The sequence below is a fragment of the Heterodontus francisci genome, chromosome 29, assembly GCF_036365525.1.
Source record: "Heterodontus francisci isolate sHetFra1 chromosome 29, sHetFra1.hap1, whole genome shotgun sequence".
NCBI lineage: Eukaryota > Metazoa > Chordata > Chondrichthyes > Heterodontiformes > Heterodontidae > Heterodontus > Heterodontus francisci.
This window is the reverse complement of record NC_090399.1, coordinates 31,855,545-31,873,117: the sequence shown is the minus strand read 5'-3', so window position 1 is coordinate 31,873,117 and position 17,573 is coordinate 31,855,545. Positions and strand designations below refer to the sequence as shown.

The window sequence follows — 17,573 nt, the reverse complement described above, 5'->3', positions numbered from 1 at the left end:
TGAGAGAACCAGGACACAATGGGAGAATCGATAATAGCCACAAGTCTACAATAAAGAAAAGGAGTTGCGCGGACATAATTCTGAACAGGAAAATAAATTGTCTGAAGCTGGTATCACTCATATTTTACTGACTCCGGGCACCTAAATTGCAAGTTACCAATTTTAATCGCGATGGGTAATTTCTTATCGAACGCACGGGAGCACAGAGGCATAATTTTGAAATAAAAGAATTAAAATGATAAATGATGATATTAGATTGAGAAAACATAATGGGGTAGAAATTCGTCTCGGAGGGTGGCGCAAGACGGGCGGTAAAGGATCGGTGGCCCGTTACGTGCAGCGTCTGATATTCAATTCTATGGAACTAACATCAGACTGTGTATATTGGATGGATGATCCAATATCACCCCTTTTCTGCCACAGCCCGAAACGAATTTCTACCCGAATACATTTGTTTGAAGTACTTTATTCGGCTATTTTGCCAATTATGTTCAATGTTTATACTCTAGAATTCCGCCTCTAACTCACATCGTGGACGGGCCCGGTATCAGTGCTTAACAGGATCATCGGAAATTTTCTGTTCAACTATTTTAACAAGGCCTTCAATAATTTATTGTAAGCCTAGTTTAGGGTCACGTTCACAGTTAAATGGAGTAAGAAGGAAGAAAATGCATGCACTGAATTGTCGTTGGATAATATACACATTGATACTCACTTATAGATCAAGAACGGGGTGGTGATGTCTTCCCTAACAACAAAAATGTTATTGGAAAATATCAAACCTTTGGAAAGTATGAATCTTGTGGGACACCATCTGTATATCGCGGTAACTGTTTTTGAAACATCCAGTAAGTGAACTAATTGTAGCTCTATCCAATTTTAGACATGTTTTATTCGTCAGGGTGTGGTCGTCGGTGATGAGGGCACGTTTATTCTCCATTTTTAATTCCACTGATGATTCCACCTCTGTCCTTGTCTCACTGACACTCCCATCACTATATCTTTCAGCTAATTCTGAAGGAAGATGAAACATGTAGAAATTCAATGGTTATAGAGGATCCGATAGTCAGAGCGATAGACATTCTTGCAACCGCTGAAGTGACTGTGGCATGGTGTGCTAGTGTACAATGACTGAACAGGCGCAGAACATTTGTGGGGTGGGGGCGGGGTGTGAAGGGGAACAATTAGAGTTGGTTGTCTATCAAAGAATCAAGTAGGGAAAGGGTTGTCCTCCTACAGACAGATTCATGAGTTAGGGAGGAAATTAAAGAGTAGGACCTCAACGGGAATAATCTCTAGATTACTGTCACTACTGCGTGTTACTGGCTATAGGAGCACTAAGATGTGACAGGTTGAAGTGTAGCCAAAGAAGTTGTACTGGGGGGAGGATTTCAGACTCATGTGGTATTGTGGCCAGTTCTGGGGCAGGATGGACCAGTAGAGGATGGATGGTTTGGACCACAACTGGGACTAATGGTCTCGATGGTAGGTGTGGGAAGGATTAAAGCTAATGTGGTAAGAGGTGATGGACCACGATAAAGCATTAATTAGGAGATACAAGGCGCACAGAGGACTGGGCGAGTCAAACAGTATTAGGATAAAGAGTAGATAAGAAATGGTCGGTATCAGACAGAGAGAAAATCCAAGGTCAATTGAGATGGGTTTGGAGTGCATGTGCATAAATGGGCTGAGTGTGGTAAATAGGTCTGGTGAGCTATGGGCACAAGTAGCCACGTGGGATGATAATGAATGGCGCTAAGACCTGGCTCAAACAAGAGGAGAAATGTGCAATTAACATTTCTGGCTGCAATACATTCAGGAAAGATAGGGAAGGAAGTAAAGGAGGGGTTGTCAACACTGCTCAAAACACTGTTGCAGCACCAGAAAGGGATGATGTGCTCGAGAGTCCAAAGACAGAATCCATTCGGTTCGAATTAATGAGCAATAGAGTTATGCTGTTAGGTGTAAACAATAGGCCACTAAATAGTGAGAAGAAGATCGACGAGCACATTTTCATATAAAGTGCTCGGACCACTGCAGTCCATGTGGTGTAGCTACACCCACAGTGCTGTTACAATGGGAGTTCCAGGATTTTGACCCAGCAACAGTGAAGGAACAGCGATATAGTTCCAAGTCAGGATAGTGTGTGACTTGAAGGAGAATTTGTAAATGGTGATGTTCTCATGCATCTGCTGCCCTTGTCCTTCTCGGTGGTAGAGATCGCAGGTTTGGAAGGTGCTGTTGAATGAGCCTGGGTGAGTTGCTGCAGTGCATCTTGTAGATGGTACACACTGCTGCAACTGTACATCAGTAGTGGAGGGAGTGAATGTTTAAGGTGGTGTACTGGGTGTCAATCAAACAGCCTCTTTATCCTGTGTCGAACCCTTTGCTCCAATATTCCATTCATATTGTGTCCAGCCTTGTATATGACTAATCTGAGTGGAGTTCTAGAGCGCAACTACGAGGAAAAATGTAATATGTTACCTTCTCAGGAAGAAGTAACGAAATCGTAGAAAATTTAGAGAACAAAGAACGTAATAAAATAGTGTGGGGTGTTCTGGCTACAAACCATAAACTGAAGAAAGAACATGCCCATATTTTATATAGATAGACATATAGATAGACAGATAGATTAGATAGATAGATTAGATAGATAGATAGATAGATAGATAGATAGATAGATAGATAGATAGATAGATAGATAGATAGAGGGAAAGAGAGAGAGAGACTTATGAAGTTGTCACGTTATTTATATGAATTATTAACACTGCATTAATTATATATTCCCATCAAAAGTTACCGGGCGTGTTATTTTATCAATGAAAACAAAACAAAATAAGAAATTAAACAGAACAAAATACATTCATAAGATATAATAAATTCATCCTTCCATTTTCCTACAGGTGGAGAAATGGAGGAAGTAGAGCTCAGAAACATCAAGTTTGTTTCCTCGCCATATGTGATCGATTTATCAAAGACAAGTGGCTACTTCGTACCACGAGTTCCCTTTAGTGTATTGGTATGTATCGTTACAGCCTGTTCAAACGGTATGCAATCCATTCAGTAACGTGTAACTCTTCATCAACTTGTCCATTTTGTGGGCAGTAAGGTGACCGATATTAACAGGAAGAAACTAAACATTGTCAAATTTCGAGGCGTTATAGTCAACGTGGGACGCGCGTTTGTGGGCAAGTAAAGGATGGGTCACTTCAGTTTGAATTTTATCAGCACTATACTTAATACACATTTTAGCTTCCATTTCAGAAGAGGATTCCGACCTCGCCTGGCGTGACATTTCCATTTGCCACCCACCGACCGTATAATGTCCCTAAATAGTTTGTCAATTCAGTGTTAATTGGTGCTAAATTAGAAACAGGCTTCTGCCACTATAAAGCAGTTTAGCATTGGGGGTGGAATTTCCGCAGGGGTTCTCGAGCTCTCATGTTAAATTCGGCAGACGATCAGTGAAAATAATATTTATCCTGGATTCCCATCTACCTTCCTTTGAGGTTAAGGCAGGAAATCAAAAGAACAGAAGAACCTTCCAAGTGTGCATGTCTATAGGTCTGCATAATAAGATAAGACCAAGAGGAGCCTTCAACAGGAAAAGACAACACCTTTTTAAATGATATTAGAGAGCAAAGGCCAACGCGTTTTAACCGTTCATTGAGAAAGAAGGCACTATCCGACCTAAATGGAAATAATCTTCTGGTACTTAAGTGTGTAGCTGGCGGTTATTTCATGGAGTTTTATTGGTGGGAATATGACCAACGTGACCCAAGGAAGGAATCAAATCATCCAAGATAGGCAATCGTCCAAAACCATTGCCTTCTCTGCATCAGATACCAAAGAGTTGAATATATAATATTTGGCAGCATATTGCGACAGCTCGAATCTAAGGATTTACACCAGTTTCCAGTTAAATTCGCTACACTGACCTTCAAAGTTTTTACATGTTTCCGGAAATAGGTAGAGTTGCAAACAGGGGGCTACTCAAATGTAGCTCCTGAAACTGCCGTTCAGAAAAGCCAGACATCACTCTATAAATCGTTCGTTCATTCAGTGGTGTCATTTTCTTCCCAGAAGGTTGACTGCCATGGATCTCCACCTCTGACTATTGCTGTCCTTATACATTCTGCATAGGTCAACCTGCATCCGGTCCATTTGTCATCCATTTTCTTCTCTGCTTCCCTCTACTACGTTTTCCGTCTATTCGTCCTTCCAATAATTGCCTCTCTCTACATTCTGCTCTAATGGTGTGATCGTATTGTATCTTTCTCTCTTTGATGTCATGCACTAATTTCCTCTATTCGCCAGCCATTTCCAGCACTTCCTCGTTTGCCTTTCTGTCTGTGGAGGATATGCGGAACATCCTCCGATATGTCCACAACTCGAATGCATTCAGCTTATCAATAGTCTCTTTATTTGTTGTCCATGTCTCTGAGGCGTAAAGCAGATGACAAAATGCATAACCATATAAATATCCAGCACTATTTTCAGGTAGGGAAATTGGGCTGGCTCTCCGTGTGGTGAGGGCAAAGTCCTGAGTCACCGCAGACCAACTGAATGACGTTTATCTCAGCTACTATTTTACTTTGCAGGTCCAGGTAACTTACCCTGATGGATCTCCTGCCTCGGGTGTTCCTGTTAAGTTAGAAGGGGAAAAACTACAACATACACAGGAAAACGGCCAAGTTGTGTTATCATTGCCATCTCCTGAGGCTGCAGATGTTTTGGAAATTAAGGTAAGAAGACATAGCTTGAATGTTTTGATCTTTATGTCCGCAAAGTTTTCATTCATTTGTGTAGCCGTGTTAGTGTGCGGCACGAAGATTTAATGTGACTAAAACCCTAAATCAATTAAGCTTTCAGATGGACGTATCCAAATAAAGTATTGAATAAGTAGAGCACGTGGTTCTTGATCAGAAAGTTACAATGTGAATTATTATACATGCCATGCAAATTGAACCATACGTGTTTTGGTGACAGGCAGATTAGTGCAAGTCACTGTAGGATCAACCTTTGGACAAAATACCCGAGGAAGGAAAATCAGAAATAGGAAATCGTGTAAAACTTAGAATAGAGGAAACATCAAAATCGGTCTGTGACACGAAAACTACAATTATAGCAAATAGTCTACAGTTAAATGGCATATATTTAATAAAGTCACGTTATTGCATGCGGGAATACTGCTCTTGCATTCTATTGCTCTTGTTTCCCCAATTCAGCCATCTAATTGTTTCCAAGTGTGGGCGGGATGCAAAATGTTTGCAGATTCTTAATTTTAGCGTACAGCATTTTAAAAAAAATTGGGCATATTTTCCTACCTAATAGGATTGTGGGGGTACCTTCAACGCAGTTCAGCAGTTGGAGACTGCTTGCCACTTTCTCAAAGGTAAAGAGATAGGCAATAACTGTTGGCCATGCTAACGGTGCATATATCCACAGAATGGGATAAAAAAAACACTGTCTGCTGCACACTCTAATTTTCAGGATTACCTGTTATCCGAAGGTGGCAGGACAGGTAGGTAAAGTGGTGTAGAAGGCATATGGAATGCTTTCCTTTATTGGCCGAAGTATAGAATGCAAAAGCAGGGATGTAATGCTGGAACTGTTTAAAACGCTGGTTAGTCCACAGTTGGAGTATTCTGTACAGCTCTGGTCACCACATTACAGAAAGGACGTAATTGCTCTGGAGAGAGTACAGAGGAGATTTACAAGAATGTTGCCAGGGCTTGAAAGTTGCAGCTATGAGGAAAGATTGGCTAGCCGAGTGCTGTTTTCCTTAGGACAGGGGAGGCTGAGGGATGACTTAATTGGTGTGCACAAAATTATCGGGGGCCTAGATAGACAGGAATGACCTGTTTCCCCTAGCAGACTGGTCAAATACCAGGGAGCACAGATTTAAGGTGATGGGTAGAAGGATTAGAGGGGACATGAGGAAAAACGTTTTTTTACCCAGAGGGCGGTGGAATGCACTGCCCAGATCGGTGATGGGGGGGGGGGGGGGGGGGGGGGGGCGGCAGAAACCCTCAACTCATTTAAGAGATGCGTGGACCTGCAGCTGAAGTGTTATGACCTGCAAGGCTACGGACTCGGTGCTGGAAGGTGGGATAAGAATGATTTTTTTTTCAGCCAGAGCAGACACTATGGGCTGAGTGGCCTCTTTCTGTGCCGTAACTTTTCTATGGTTCTATGGTTCTTACCGTCATTAATCGATAGAGTGCACCATAATTATTGGATTATTAATGCTGCTGATTTAGCACATTCTAGGCTAGCCTTGTACAACCACTTTTGGGCGTAGGCCAATGCAGTGTAACTCAGGTATCATGCCAGTAAACTCATTTTTCCCTGTGCATTCAAGCAAAAGATTTGGAGCCCACATCCTGCAGATGGTTTCGTGGTGCGTGAGCTTCTGATAGGCTATGGCATAATTCAACCCGCTTGGGGCCTACATTTTAAAGATGCGCATGTGGTACCTTGAGCTTCCGGAGAAATGTATATAATGTTTTCGATGAAAGCAGAGCTCTCTATATGCATTCCTGATAGTAGGGATTCTTAATGCCTTCATAACACATAACACATCACGCTGCACACTACTTAAATAAAGGAAGTATCATGCTCAGTCGAAAACCGATAGTGGACGGTTAAAATCCGGAAAGAAGAATGTGGTAGAAAAATGTTAAGCACTGTATATTATCGCATTTTTTCAATACGTTCAATACGTTGATCTTTAACCGAATCAATGAAAAGTTATTCAACCAATTTATTCAGAAGGCGATGCCTATCTATCTGATCGATAAACCATGCAAGTGGAAAGGTCAAATATAATCACTTGAGTAAAGCTTCAATTAACCTGTGTATCCCTTTCTCTGTTAGGTGACGGCTGGAGATGGGACTACTGGAAGAGAAATCAGCAAAGCAAAGAAAACTGTGCGTATTTACCAGTCCAAGAGCAAGAGCTACCTCCATGTTAATGTACCACACCACGTACTCGATCCAGATAGCTCATTTTCTGCAGACCTTACAGCTATCACTCCCGCTGGAAGTGGGGATATCAAATACTATTACTATATGGTTAGTACTTTACTTTATCATGATAGCACTGGAGGTTAATTTACATACAAATATAAACTCTAAAACGATTAATAATAGAAGAATGAACTTGCCTTTTCTAGATTTGGGGCATCCACATGTGCACGCACTCATTCATACACGCACAAATAGAATGGGCACACATATAAACACATAGGCAGACACCCACGCAAACAGACACATGTACCAAGTGCACTGTGCATATTTTGTGGGATTGTTGTTCATGCAGATTCTGACATTGGAGTTGATGTTCCCACAGATCATAAGCAAAGGCAAAGTGCTAGAAATTAATAGACTTTTGAAAACGGAATTCATGAAAATTCATCTCTCGCTGAACATCGCTATGGTTCCGGCGATCCGTCTCGTCATTTACTATTACACAAATATCGGGGGCAAAACAGAAATGGTGGCAAATTCAGCGTGGGTTGATGTTAAGGATGTTTGTGAAGGAAAGGTATGGCTATTATAGATAATGTGACCTTGTCCTGTCATATGCAGAGTTGGAACAACCAAACTGGGGGAAATAAACAATTTTACACCAATGCTTTCGATAAACAATTAGTTTAGTTAAAAGTGACTTCCGGGACTAATCTTGCGAAAAAAAATCTAAAAAAGAAATTCCAGCAAGTTTTGCGATGTTACTTCAACATACTAATATTCCTAAACAGCGTTAAGCGACAGGAAAGTTTCTATTTGCGCAGGAGAATGGTGGTGCAGTGGTAATGTCAGTGAGCTAATTATCCAGAGGCCCAGGCTAATGCCCTAGGGACAGGGTTCAAATCCCGCCATGGCAGCCGGTGGAATGTAAGTTCAATTAATTACTAAAAAAGAAAACCTGGAAATGAAAACTAATCTCAGTAATGGAGCTATCATCGGTTGTTGTAAAAACCCATCTCCTTTAGGGAAGAAAATCTGCTCTTATCTGGTCATGCCTGCCTGTGACTCCAGACCAACAGCAATGTGGTTGACCCTTAACTGCCCTCTAAAATGGTTGAGCAAACCACCCAGTTTGTCAAGGGCAGTTAGGGATGGGCAACAAATGCTGGCCTTGCCAGTGACGCCCACATCCAATGAAAGAATGTTGAGGAAGAAATGGGCTAAGTGCAAACTGACAAAAAAAAAGACTTCTTAGATTGAGGATGAACCAAACGGATAGGTAAATATTTTATCTAACTATTTGACTGGTGGAGAATGTGGGAACTAAAGTTTGCCGCCTTTTCAACGTGCATCGCTGTCACCAATTGTATCCACACTGATGAAATTTGGCAACATATTTCTTCTGGCCTTTCCACTGCTCCTGTAAGACGCTTGTTTTCATCGGAATCGTGGTTTGTGCACCAACGGACCCAGGCAGCAACAGCAACAGAAAGCAGGAAAATCAGCCCTAAAATTATTGGATGGTTCTCTTGTAACTCCGTCAGGAATCAGTGATACCCTTTGCGCCGTTTCTTTGGGTAGCTTTTGCCTAAGACCAGAAGCAACTGTGTGGAATTTCAGGGCGTAGTTTATTAGCCACGTTTATGTGTCAGTACTGTTGGGAATACATCCAAATCTCGAAGCATTTTTTTAATGGTAAACATCTATCTGTTAAGGTGAAATTGATAGTGTATCACATCCGCTTACCTTTTTTTTTTCGGTTTCCAAAGAGCTTTCTCCTTGAAGTTACTGGCATTTCCATGGCGGTTCTCGCGATTTGTCGCCATGTTTCAGTGGAAACCTTGAAACGCCCCTTTCTACGTTATTTCCAAGGCATCGTCCGTCCTTTGCCAACATTAGATGGCACATCAGGTGAACGTTGCCGACTTCTTTTCCAATGAGACTTTCCCAACCAGCAGCCGCCCAAGCCGGTTTTAATACTTGCAGCAGGGATGAGTCATAAGAGTGAAACTGGACATGGGCGTGGTCACAAAACAGGCGGGATCAGACCACATAAAACGTGGAAAGGACGACCATTTGCCCCAGGGGAGCACAGGAACAGTGTAGACCAAAAGTGCCTCGCACTCTCGCGATCATTATAATCAGTGATGTAGCACTCAGCTCAATCATTTGTATAAAGGGAAATACTCAAGGTCATATGGTTAAACTCATCCTAAATTGGCCCTTACAGTAACAGGTACTTTTGCTTTCTTCCTTTGCGCTACTTCCAGACTAACTGAAGAAACCTGACAGAAAGCCACGATTTCATCCTACGAAGTGGCGATCTCTGCATAAGAGTTGGAGGGGGCGGTCTTCATAGACCTGTTTAATTGGATAGCCTTTTTCAAAATAGGATCAAGTGTGATATCTGCAGCTGAAGGCAAAGGCAAAGGTATCCCGATTCCAGAAGGGTCTCTCACCCGGCAGACGTATCGCTTGTGTACCTGGAAAAGCCAAGATTGTACACTGAGGTGTTCTGACAAGTCGCCCATTTCATGGTCACAGCTGCTCGGAAAATTTTACCCTTTTCTATCCTTAAATCCTGCTGTTGCTTCTTATCGTACCTTTTCTTACTTTGGAAGGAGACATTCGTTTCATATTTAAATTGTCATGTTGACAAGTTGAGCATCGCCAGTCAATTAGCGATCACAGCATATTCCAAAAAAACTGAGCATTTCACGACTTGATATTCTGCTCGATGTTGTTGTTTTTCTCAGATTACAATAAAAAATATGCCCAAGGAGTATTATCGCCCAGGAAGGATGGCTACCCTGTCTGTTGAAACTGAAGACAGTGGAAGTCTGTCTCTGGCCGTGGTGGACTCAGCAATCTATATTCTAAACAACAAGAATAAACTTACGCCCAACAAAGTAAGTGATTTACAGGCCAGGCTTTGGCAGGTTTCAAGGTTTTGTTTCAGAAAGCGGTGTAGTTCAAGGATAGCAACCGCAGCCCTGACCCTGACAAGGTAAAATATCCTATAATGGGCTAACATGAAAATTGTTCTGTTGCTGAGCTGTGTCGTATCACAGTGCCACCCCCACCCGCTACCCCCCTCATCTCACCCAGCACCACCACGGCTGTGCATCTCTCTCAGAGCTGACGCCTATTACAGGGTACGGCTGGACTGAGAAAGTAATATTGCAGTATTGGGTCGAAACGATCATCTTTCACATCCAAACCCAGAAACTAAGCGTTTCAAAGCCATTAGATTATGGGAGGCATCGCAGATGATTCACCCTCCGTTGGCCATCCATACAGATGCCACACCCATCATCGGCGCTGGGCCAGCTTCAGAAGTCCTGATTGTCTCCATTGGCAGGCCATGGGAAAAGAAAACAGCTACTTTATTCAAGCAATTTTCCTTATTGAAATTAACTAACGGAGAGGACAGGAGGTGCTCGAGGTAACAAGACCAAAGTCCGTCCAGATCGCGTTCCACTTTCATTAAAAGTACAAGTGTTATAAATTCTAAAATTGATTTAGTGAAAAGACTTTTGAATACCTAAAACTATAGTGCATAAAATCCAAATGACAAAATCTAATTGCTGGACTTAAAACATCACGTATGGTACACTGGACCAGTCTTTAGTTAAGTCCATTCTGTTAGCTCTCTTGTTAAATGCCTTGAGATGTTTTACTACATTACAGGTGTTATTTAAGTCATCCTGGTAGTCACATGATACAAGTGTAATGAATTTGTGAACTTATCATAGCAGTCAAAGCCCATCAATTAATCCGCAACAGGCGCAGACATGAAGCGAGGAAAAACCGAGTGGTGGAGAGTTTTGGGAGCGGTAGATCCAATGTCACCCTTTCTCCTACCAAGCATGCTGCACTTACCACATGTCACGTTTCAAGTTGCTCATTTATTGCATCCGAAAATGTAATTTTCTGCGAATAAGTAAACACAATTTTCACACCACAAGGCAACAGTGAAGCATGGGAATTGTCCCAGCGTGTGATATGCATGGACGTTGGAGAAATGTCCCTGGAAAGTGGAGTTGTGCCTCAGTCTCTGAAATCAAATTTGTGTATGCGTCTCATTAGGAAACTAGTCCTTATTCGTTAATTTTTACGCAAATGTGTACTTTTCCTACTGTGATTAGGTCTTTGAAGAGATGAATTCCTACGATCTTGGGTGCACTTTTGGAGGTGGTGCTGATAGTGTTGGTGTATTCATGGATGCTGGACTGACATTTATTTCAAATGTCGACACCTCAGTAATTCGGGATGGTAAGCCAAGCATGTAAAATAGCAGAGATTCGGAAATGGATGCAATTAAAATAACTTGTGAAAATAAGGAATTAGAGAGCAGTATAGAAATCCACAGCAGTCTTTGAACAATTAATTGTTACAAATTGGTGCCAGTATGATTAAAGAAAGCCTATTTACATATTGCTTAGTAATTGTCATTGAAGATCTAGGGATTCACTTGAATACATAATCGAAGGTGGCAGGACAACTTGATCAGGCTGTTAGCAAAATTTATAGATCCTGGCTTCACTATTAGAGGCATAGAGTAAAAACGCCAAATCTTTGGAACATTACAGCGCAGTACAGGCCCTTCGGCCCTCGATGTTGCGCCGACCTGTGAAACCATCTGACCTACACTATTCCATTTTCATCCATATGTCTATCCAATGACCACTTAAATGCCCTTAAAGTTGGCGAGTCTACTACTGTTGCAGGCAGGACGTTCCACGCCCCTACTACTCTCTGAGTAAAGAAACTACCTCTGACATCTGTCCTATATCTATCACCCCTCAACTTAAAGCTATGTCCCCTCGTGTCTGCCATCACCATCCGAGGAAAAAGACTCTCACTATCCACCCTATCTAACCCTCTGATTATCTTATATGTCTCTATTAAGTCACCTCTCCTCCTCCTTCTCTCCAATGAAAACAACCTCAAGTCCCTCAGCCTTTCCTCGTAAGACCTTCCCTCCATACCAGGCAACATCCTAGTAAATCTCCTCTGCACCCTTTCTATAGCTTCCACATCCTTCCTATAATGCGGTGGCCAGAACTGCACGCAATACTCCAGGTGCGGTCTCACCAGAGTTTTGTACAGCTGCAGCATGACCTCGTGGCTCCGAAACTCGATCACCCTACTAATAAAAGCTAACACACCATATGCCTTCTTAACAGCCCTATTAACCTGGGTAGCAACCTTCAGGGATTTATGCACCTGGACACCAAGATCTCTCTGTTCATCTACACTACCAAGAATCTTCCCATTAGCCCAGTACTCTGCATTCCTGTTACTCCTTCCAAAGTGAATCACCTCTCACTTTTCCACATTAAACTCCATTTGCCATCTCTCAGCCCAGCTCTGCAGCCTATCTATGTCCCTCTGTACCCTACAACATCCTTTGGCACTATCCACAACTCCATCGACCTTAGTGTCATCCACAAATTTACTAACCCACCCTTCTACACCCTCTTCCAGGTCATTTATAAAAATGACAAACAGCAGTGGCCCCAAAACAGATCCTTGCAGTACACCACTAGTAACTAAACTCCAGGATGAACATTTGCCATCAACCACCACCCTCTGTCTTCTTTCAGCTAGCCAATTTCTGATCCAAAGCTCTAAATCACCTTCAACCCCATACTTCCGTATTTTCTGCAATAGCCTACCATGGGGAACCTTATCAAACGCCTTACTGAAATCCATATACACCACATCCACTGCTTTACCCTCATCCACCTGTTTGGTCACCTTCTCGAAAAACTCAATAAGGTTTGTGAGGCATGACCTACCCGTCACAAAACCGTGCTGACTATCGCTAATGAACTTATTCTTTTCAAGATGATTATACATCCTGTCTCTTAGAACCTTTTCCAACATTTTACCCACAACCGAAGTAAGGCTCACAGGTCTATAATTACCAGGGCTGTCTCTACTCCCCTTCTTGAACAAGGGGACAACATTTGCTATCCTCCAGTCTTCCGGCACTATTCCTGTCGACAATGACGACATAAAGATCAAGGACAAAGGCTCTGCAATCTCCTCCCTAGCTTCCCAGAGAATCCTAGGATAAATCCCATCTGGCCCAGGGGACTTATCTATTTTCACACTTTCCAAAATTGATAACACCTCCTCCTTGTGAACCTCAATCCCATCTAGCCTAGTAGTCTGAATCTCAGTACTCTCCTCGACAACATTTTCTTTCTCTACTGTAAATACTGACGCAAAATATTCATTTAACACTTCCCCTATCTCCTCTGATTCCACACACAACTTCCCACTACTATCCTTGATTAGCCCTAATCTAACTCTAGTCATTCTTTTATTCCTGATATACCTATAAAAAGCCTTAGGGTTTTCCTTGATCCTATCCGCCAATGACTTCTCGTGTCCTCTCCTTGCTCTTCTTAGCTCTCCCTTTAGATCCTTCCTGGCTAGCTTGTAACTCTCAAGCGCCCTAACTGAGCCTTCACGTCTCATCCTAACATAAGCCTTCTTCTTCCTCTTGACAAGCGCTTCAACTTCTTTAGTAAACCACGGCTCCCTCGCTCGACAACTTCCTCCCTGCCTCACAGGTACATACTTATCAAGGACACGCAGTAGCTGCTCTTTGAATAAGCTCCACATTTCGATTGTTCCCATCCCCTGCAGTTTCCTTCCCCATCCTACGCATCCTAAAACTTGCCTAATCGCATCATAATTTCCTTTCCCCCAGCTATAATTCTTGCCCTGCGGTATATACCTGTCCCTGCCCATCGCTAAGGTAAACCTAACCGAATTGTGATCACTATCACCAAAGTGCTCACCTACATCTAAATCTAACACCTGGCCGGGTTCATTACCCAGTACCAAATCCAATGTGGCATCGCCCCTGGTTGGCCTGTCTACATACTGTGTCAGAAAACCCTCCTGCACACACTGGACAAAAACTGACCCATCTAAAGTACTCGAACTATAGTATTTCCAGTCAATATTTGGAAAGTTAAAGTCCCCCATAACAACTACCCTGTTACTCTCGCCCCTGTCGAGAATCATCTTCGCTATCCTTTCCTCTACATCTCTGGAACTATTTGGAGGTCTATAAAAGACTCCCAACAGGGCGACCTCACCTCTCCTGTTTCTAACCTCGGCCCATACTACCTCAGTAGACGAGGCCTCAAACGTCCTTTCTGTCGCTGTAATACTCTCCTTGATTAACAATGCCACCCCCCCCCCCCCCCCCCCCCTCTTTTACCATCTTCTCTGTTCTTACTGAAACATCTAAATCCCGGAACCTGCAACATCCATTCCTGCCCCTGCTCTACCCATGTCTCCGAAATGGCCACTACATCGAGATCCCAGGTACCAACCCATGCTGCAAGCTCACCCACCTTATTCCGGATGCTCCTGGCGTTGAAGTCGACACACTTTAAACTTTAAAGTTATCCCAAATGTTTCTGAATCAGTGGTTATGTCTCAGCTGGTGTATAGTGTCCAATTCTGGAGGCCAAGGCATTGCAGAGGTTGCAGATGAGATCTATGAGAATGGTACAAGAGTTTATGGACTACAGTTTTGTAGAGAGACGAGAGAAGGTGGGATTGTTCTGTTTAGCGAAGAGAAGGTTAAGAGGAGAATTGATAGGGTTGTTCAAATTCATCTAGTCTTTGATCGAGCAGATAGCGACAAACTGTGGTAACTTGCACGGAAACCAATGGGCACAGATTTAAGACAAATGGCAAAAGAACAGAGTGGGGACATGAGGAGAATGTTCAGATGTCATGAGTGGTTAGAATCTGGAATGCAATGTCTGAAATGGTTGTGCAAGCAGATTCAATTAAATTTCAAAAGGGAACTGTATATATATACGTGAAAATGAAATTTTGCATTGCTATGGGAAAAGAGCACAGGGCACGATGGGCGCAATGGCCTCTTTCTGAGCTTTAAGGTCCTATCGTTCTATGAAGGAGAAGTGTGATGCATGCGATAAGTTCGCTTAAAGTTGTTTTGAACCCTATTGTTCAAAATAAAGGCAAATGTTCCCGTGATGAGTCACTGCCATTGCAATTGAACCGGGATTCCGTACGGTGACGTATTGCATTTCCCTGATTCACGCATCAAGGCTCGATGAGATGGTCCAAATCTGCCTTGCCAAAAGGCAACCATTCCAATACATAAAATACCCGTGGACCAGTCCATTGCTTTTAACTGACATTGCTTTAGATTAGTTTCTTTCATCAGGAAAAAAAATTATCTGTGCACAATATTGAATGGGGTACATCCAAACTGGTTGAAAATGTTGTTAAGCACAGCACACTTGAATTAACAAGGGTTAATTACAATAGGGATGTCCAAAGAAAGTCGCCTGTGATGTATTCTAGCGCAAATGAGATGCAAATTACGTTTTGTGAGTTTTACACTCTATATATTTTCCTTTCTGCCTCACCAACCATTTCCGTAAGGGAACACCAAGTCCTCCAAGAACTATAGCATGTGTTTGCCCGCATTATATTTAGAAGAACCGTTGCCGCTCTTTTGCGTGTTACTCGAATCAATAATGAGCCGTTACAGGTGCATGCACATATCCGCCATCAGGTTATAAACCAACAAATTCCTCTAACATTGTCAGCAGCAATACATAATCCAATATATAATCCATAATGAGTAAAAAAAAACATTTTTGGGAAAGTATCAACAACGGAGCTGTGTTATTCTGTGAGTCGTTAGAAATATGAACGATTCAGAAATGTCTTATGTTTTATTGCTTTCTTACAGGATATTCGTGCAAAAGAGATAGCAGGAGGATGAAAAGATCATTGGATATTCAAGCGCAGTATGTGGGAAAAGGTAAGAAAGAACTCGGTATCCAGTATATTTAATATCAAGACGCAAATCGTTTAGAAATGCTCATAATTTTCGCAGGCTCTAAAAATACGAAGCGCGCGTTAATTGCACATTCTTTGCTCTTCAAAAGTTTCAGTTACCCATTTTAAAGTTAAAAAAAAAACATGTTGCCAGCTCCCTTATAACAATGAGCAAGGAAATTTATGGTATTGCTATTAGTACAGCATTGTTAGGAGGTCATGCAATTCCTCATCACTTTTCTCCAATTCCTACTTCTCTAAGATAGTGAACTCCACCCATGGGAAATGCAACAAACGGATTAGTCACAGGGCTTATTTTCATTGCGCCAAGATGAAGGTGTGCAGAGTGTGGTGCCAGCTCAAACTAGTCTCTGAAGCAGTCTTGGTGGCACAGGATGGGGAAGTCCACTGCTAGACTTCCATGTAGTCAGGAGTCAGAATTATACTACTCATCTTTACGTTGATGCACATGGCAAATACCTTTGTCTAAAGATACTGTTACAGTCTAATATTCTCTGCAATTTGAAGCACAGAACATGTCGCTGAACGATACCATTTCATTTGCCTCTATTTGCATTTCAGTAGGTCACTACACCAACAGCAGTCTAAGGAAATGCTGCGTGGATGGAATGACTGCAATTCTAATGAAACGTACCTGTGAAGATCGGTCAAAGAGAGTCAAAGAGGAAGAATGTAGAAAAGCTTTTCTCACTTGCTGTGAATTTGCTGTGGAACTGAGGAATAACCAGTCAAGGAAGCTCGATGCAGTGGGAAGAAGTAAGTGTTTGCTGACAGGGTCAAGATACAGAGCCCGCCCATACCTAGCTTGATGAACAAATAACGGGGCAAACCTTTGAAGCTGAGTACCATTCAGAAACATCAAGGAAACAGATCAATTACAACTCGAATGTTTCATGTTTAGCCTTAGTATCTTTGGGACCTACTTTGTGCGGTGGCGGAGGGGGCTTCCTCGACCTCCCACCGCATCATCAGCTTACTAAACGCTCTGCAAATAAAGAGGGAAAATACTGAGGTACAAATTCGTCTTCGCAGTTGTGTAAAGCAGGTGGTATCGAATGGGCCGCCGGTTATGCTCTCCGCCCGATATTCAGTGTCATGTCTTTCAATGGAGCAGAATAGACAGCCAATACCGCCCGTCTTACATTCTCAGACAAGACGCATTTCTACCTATTTAATTATGCATACACAACCTTGCATCTATTTTGATTCTGTCAAAAAGGAGTTAATAGGTGCATTAGCATTTCTTTTGCATCTCTATTTCTGTGGCTTTGAAGTCAATTTAAAACATCGGGGGAGACGTAAAATAAAGACTGCAGTTCTTTATCGTCCGATTAACACGATTGTGTAGAGGCAAAATTACCACCAATATATGAACTGCTGGGCAACAATTTCTGTGGTTTCCTGGGGTCACTTCTACTTCGTGCATTTTTAACCAGTAAAAGCATTTAACATTTTTTAGGATATATAATTGTACAACTATTATCTCCAGACATTGGCCCGGATTTTGCTGTGATAGTGATAGTGAAACAGCTGGGAATCTCCGTCATTACCCCATTGAGAACGGGCAGCAAATTCGAGAGTCCGCACATGCGCAGAATAACGTGAAAATCCAGAAGTTGCTGTCAGTGATTCTCGGTTTATTCAGAGGATGCAATGCTGAGGCCCCTGCCCTAGACTGCAATCAATGGAAATCAATTAAATTGACAAAAACTTCCACTTTCGGGCTG

The 17,573-nt window shown here is 42.3% G+C and overlaps 1 protein-coding gene across 1 annotated transcript in view; it reads left to right on the top strand.

Moving 5' to 3' along the window:
• LOC137345995 (complement C4-A-like) overlaps positions 1-17,573 on the top strand; it is a 120,641-nt gene that overhangs the window by 31,341 nt on the left and 71,727 nt on the right. Inside the window, exons 9-17 of the mRNA XM_068009291.1 lie at positions 722-848; positions 2,904-3,019; positions 4,602-4,745; positions 6,880-7,077; positions 7,355-7,549; positions 9,729-9,881; positions 11,121-11,247; positions 15,737-15,808; positions 16,408-16,602. Coding sequence (XP_067865392.1) covers positions 722-848; positions 2,904-3,019; positions 4,602-4,745; positions 6,880-7,077; positions 7,355-7,549; positions 9,729-9,881; positions 11,121-11,247; positions 15,737-15,808; positions 16,408-16,602 — 1,327 coding nt within the window. The remainder of the gene's footprint in view (positions 1-721; positions 849-2,903; positions 3,020-4,601; positions 4,746-6,879; positions 7,078-7,354; positions 7,550-9,728; positions 9,882-11,120; positions 11,248-15,736; positions 15,809-16,407; positions 16,603-17,573) is intronic.